Genomic DNA, 3,322 nt, shown 5'->3' with positions numbered 1-3,322 from the left:
GAGAATGCCACGAGATCCAAAACATGAAATCGTTTTCCCAGGCGCCATCAGCACAGGAACAGCAGTGACACCCTGGGCAAGTCAGTAACCCCGAGTTTCAGACTCCTCCAGAAAATGGGACTTGCATTAGAGCACCTTCGTGACTCCCCATCCCCTCTAAGACCTGGGACCCCTCCCCCCAAGGAATCAGGGAGAGTGAAACGAACATGGGTCAAGCCACCAACACCCTCTAACACAAAAGCTTGTGAGGACTTTACCTCCAACTCATAGATTCGTTGCGCACTGAGGTTGTCACGAATAATCACCCGAGATAAGTGGCTCTTGGGTAAAAATTTTGTCACGGCCGCTTCGCTGGAATTCATTAAGCTGGAGGGGCAGAGGAAGGTGGGACAGGTTAAGATGGCTGAGGCCAGGGCTAGGCCAGGGCCTGATCTGCTAGGGTCCTGGGATAGTGGCTGAGGCCTCCCCAGGTTTCTTGAGAGAGGAACAGCTCTGTCATAATTGCCAGAGAAGCAAGGGAGGCCTAGGTTTCTTCTTGTGGGAAAATTGTGCGCTAAAGGGGTAGTTCCTTGAATGCCGAGAGGAAAAGCCATCCTGAGGATGGAGAAAGAGCAGTCCACAAGGGAACGGTCAACAAGGACTCAGAACTGTCTGCTGGAGCAGCCGTCTTAAGGAGAAAATGCAGGAGGAAATGGAAAGTGGGGGGTCTTAGAGAAGAGGAGCAGAAGTTGTAGGGTAGGGTTCGAAGGGCTGAATTTGAGGGGCGCTGAAGTGGGGGCACTTGCTCCAGAACCTAGATCTAAGGAGGCTCAAAGAGTTTGGACAGAGGTTAGGTTGCCTAACACGGGAATTCTAAGAGAAAAGGGTTTGGGGGAAAAAGTCAAAGTAAGGGAAGTATGGGACAGACAAATGTTGGAGGAGAATGGAGGGTGAGAGGTAGAAGATGGTATGGGGTCGGGAGGGGTGGAGTGAAATGAGCCAGGTGAAACTAGAGAGAATGATTGGGTCAAAAATAATATCAGGCACTGAGTTTTCACTCTTTGGTAATTTTGGTTATACCATGAAGTGACTTTACAATTATGTACCTTTAAATGTTTTTGCCCACTTCAAAATAGTTGCTCATATTTTCTTTCTAAACTTTGGAAACTAAATGTACAGCAGGGAAGCAACTGAATAAATTGTGGTTACATCCTACAATAAAATACTCGGCAGTTGTGTATAAAACAGACATTCATAGTGTAGTAGGTGGGGAGGAAAGCAGGCTACAAATTAGTGAACTTTTTTTGCCCTGGCTGGTTTGGCTCAATGGATAGAGCGTCGGCCTGCGGACTGGGGGGTCCCGGGTTCGATTCCGGCCAACGGCACATGCCTGGGTTGTGGGCTCGATCCCCAGTGGGGGGCGTGCAGGAGGCAGCCAACAATGATTCTCTCTCATCATTGATGTTTCTCTCTCCCCCTCTCCTTTCCTCTCTAAAATCAATAAAATATATTTTAAAAAAAAATTAGCCCTAACCGGTTTAGCTCAGTGGATAGAGCGGCGGTCTGTGGACTGAAGGGTGCCAGGTTCGATTCCAGTCAAGGGCATGTACCTTGGTTGCGGGCACATCCCCACTAGGGGGCGTGCAGGAGGCAGCTGATCAATGTTTCTCTCTCATCGATATTTCTAACTCTATCCCTCTCCCTTCCTCTCTGTATAAAATCAATAAAATATATTTTTTTAAAAATTAGTGAGCTTTTTGATGACACACCCTCACCCCCAAATGTGTAAACATATATGAATATGAATGGATCTGGAATAATACATATCAAAATGTTAAAGGGATTGTCTCTGGCCATTCTTTTTGCTCGTCTGATTTTTCTATAATAAGTGTATACCTACAAAAAAAAGGACAATTTTTTAAAAGAAAACATTCTGGGAGTTTAAACAATTTTTTCTAATTCAGCCGATTTGGAATCATGATTTTATGAGTTTTTACATTCACAAGCTGGTGGAAATAAACACACGGTCCCAATCTCCCAGTTCCATTTTTCTGACAGCAAAGGCACGAGGTGAAGAAAAAGGGTGTTCAGCCCTGGCTGGTTTTGCTCAGTGGATAGAGCATCGGCCTGCAGACTTAAGGGTCTCGGGTTCGATTCAGGTCGGGGGCACATGCCGGGTTGCAGCTGGATCCCCTGATCCCTGGAGGGTGGTGTGCAGGAGGCAGCCCACCCATGATCCTCTCTTATCATTGATGTTTCTATCCCTCTCCCTCCCTCTCTGAAATCAATAAAAATATATAAAAAAGAGAAAAAGGGTGTTCATATAGGGATCAAGATGCACACATACAAAAGTCCTCCAAATCCTGTTTAAAACAACAAAACTTAAAATATTTAAGACACATGAAACATGTCTCCCATTCAGTGGTGCACCAAATTTACCAATATTCCCTACGAAGGGAGAAAAAAAGGCAGGGACTGGAAAAAAAGGCAGGGACCATTCAAGTAATAAATGGTCATTTTGAACCAAACTGTCTTCCAAAGCAAGGCCTCTCTGGGGGAGGCTGGAGGATGCTGGCCAGGGGTGAGAAATGGAAATAGCGGGGAGAAATGGGTGTCTACGGGGACTGGGGCCGGCCTGGGGGAAACAGAGGTTTTCCCAGGGCCCCTGGGGAACCCGGAAGCTGAGGAGAGGGGTGTCAGGCCTGAAGGGACATCCAAGGCTCGGCCCCAAGGGCGCTGGGGGGCCCCGGGCTGCACGAGGTCCAGCCTGGGAGCCGACGGGGCTGGGACGAGCCTGGTCGGACCTGTGGGTTGCAGGTGGAACTTCCGGTTCCTCCCCGGAGTCTGTGGGGCATCCACTCTCCTGGGGTCCCGGACAGAGCCAGGCTCTGGGAGTGGCAGCGCCGGGGTCTCGGGGGCCAACTGAGGGGGCGGGGTTCCGAGGTAGTTCGAGCTCCCTCAAGGGCCCCGGTGTCCGACAGACGCTCTCCACACCCGGACCGTCCGCACCTGAAGAGCACTAGCGGCTGCGAGGTCCGCGGCTGCAGGAAACAGATCTGCGGCTGGGTCCCTAAGTTGATTTCGGGGCGGCTGATGAGCCGGTGGCGCTGGAACGCGGCTGAGGCCGGGTAAATGCCACTGGTCTTCCTGGCGGCCGCGTCGGCGGGCGAGGTTAATTTCCAGGAGACCGAGGGCCTGTGCTGCTGGGCAGCCTCGTTCTCCACGTTCGGGGACGACTCAGGCGGAGGAGGTTCACTGGCAGCCATGCTCTGTGGGCGCGCGCGGCCGTGGAGTGAGCCCCGGCGCAGACGCAGTGCGCTGAGTAGGGCTCGTTGCCCCGGAA

The 3,322-nt window shown here is 51.1% G+C and overlaps 2 protein-coding genes across 3 annotated transcripts in view; both read right to left on the bottom strand.

Moving 5' to 3' along the window:
* Positions 1–3,316, bottom strand: part of LOC102254991 (chromosome unknown open reading frame, human C5orf52) — a 6,486-nt gene extending 3,170 nt beyond the window's left edge. For both annotated transcript variants that reach the window (XR_001362770.1, XM_014542539.1), the window contains exons 1-2: positions 2,989–3,316; positions 258–366 (exon numbers count right to left, since the gene is read on the bottom strand). Coding sequence is in view for 1 of the 2 variants with exons in the window: in XM_014542539.1 (XP_014398025.1) it covers positions 258–366; positions 2,989–3,245 (366 nt within the window). In the remaining variant the exon portion in view is untranslated. The remainder of the gene's footprint in view (positions 1–257; positions 367–2,988) is intronic.
* The window catches only part of LOC106726679 (oxysterol-binding protein 2-like), a gene marked incomplete at its 5' end in the record, with an annotated part of 11,962 nt that overhangs the window by 7,992 nt on the left and 648 nt on the right, over positions 1–3,322 (bottom strand). The window lies entirely within an intron of this gene.

Source organism: Myotis brandtii, unplaced genomic scaffold (genome assembly GCF_000412655.1).
Source record: "Myotis brandtii unplaced genomic scaffold, ASM41265v1 scaffold303, whole genome shotgun sequence".
In the NCBI taxonomy this organism is placed as follows: Eukaryota; Metazoa; Chordata; class Mammalia; order Chiroptera; family Vespertilionidae; genus Myotis; species Myotis brandtii.
This window is presented reverse-complemented; position numbering and strand designations above follow the sequence as displayed.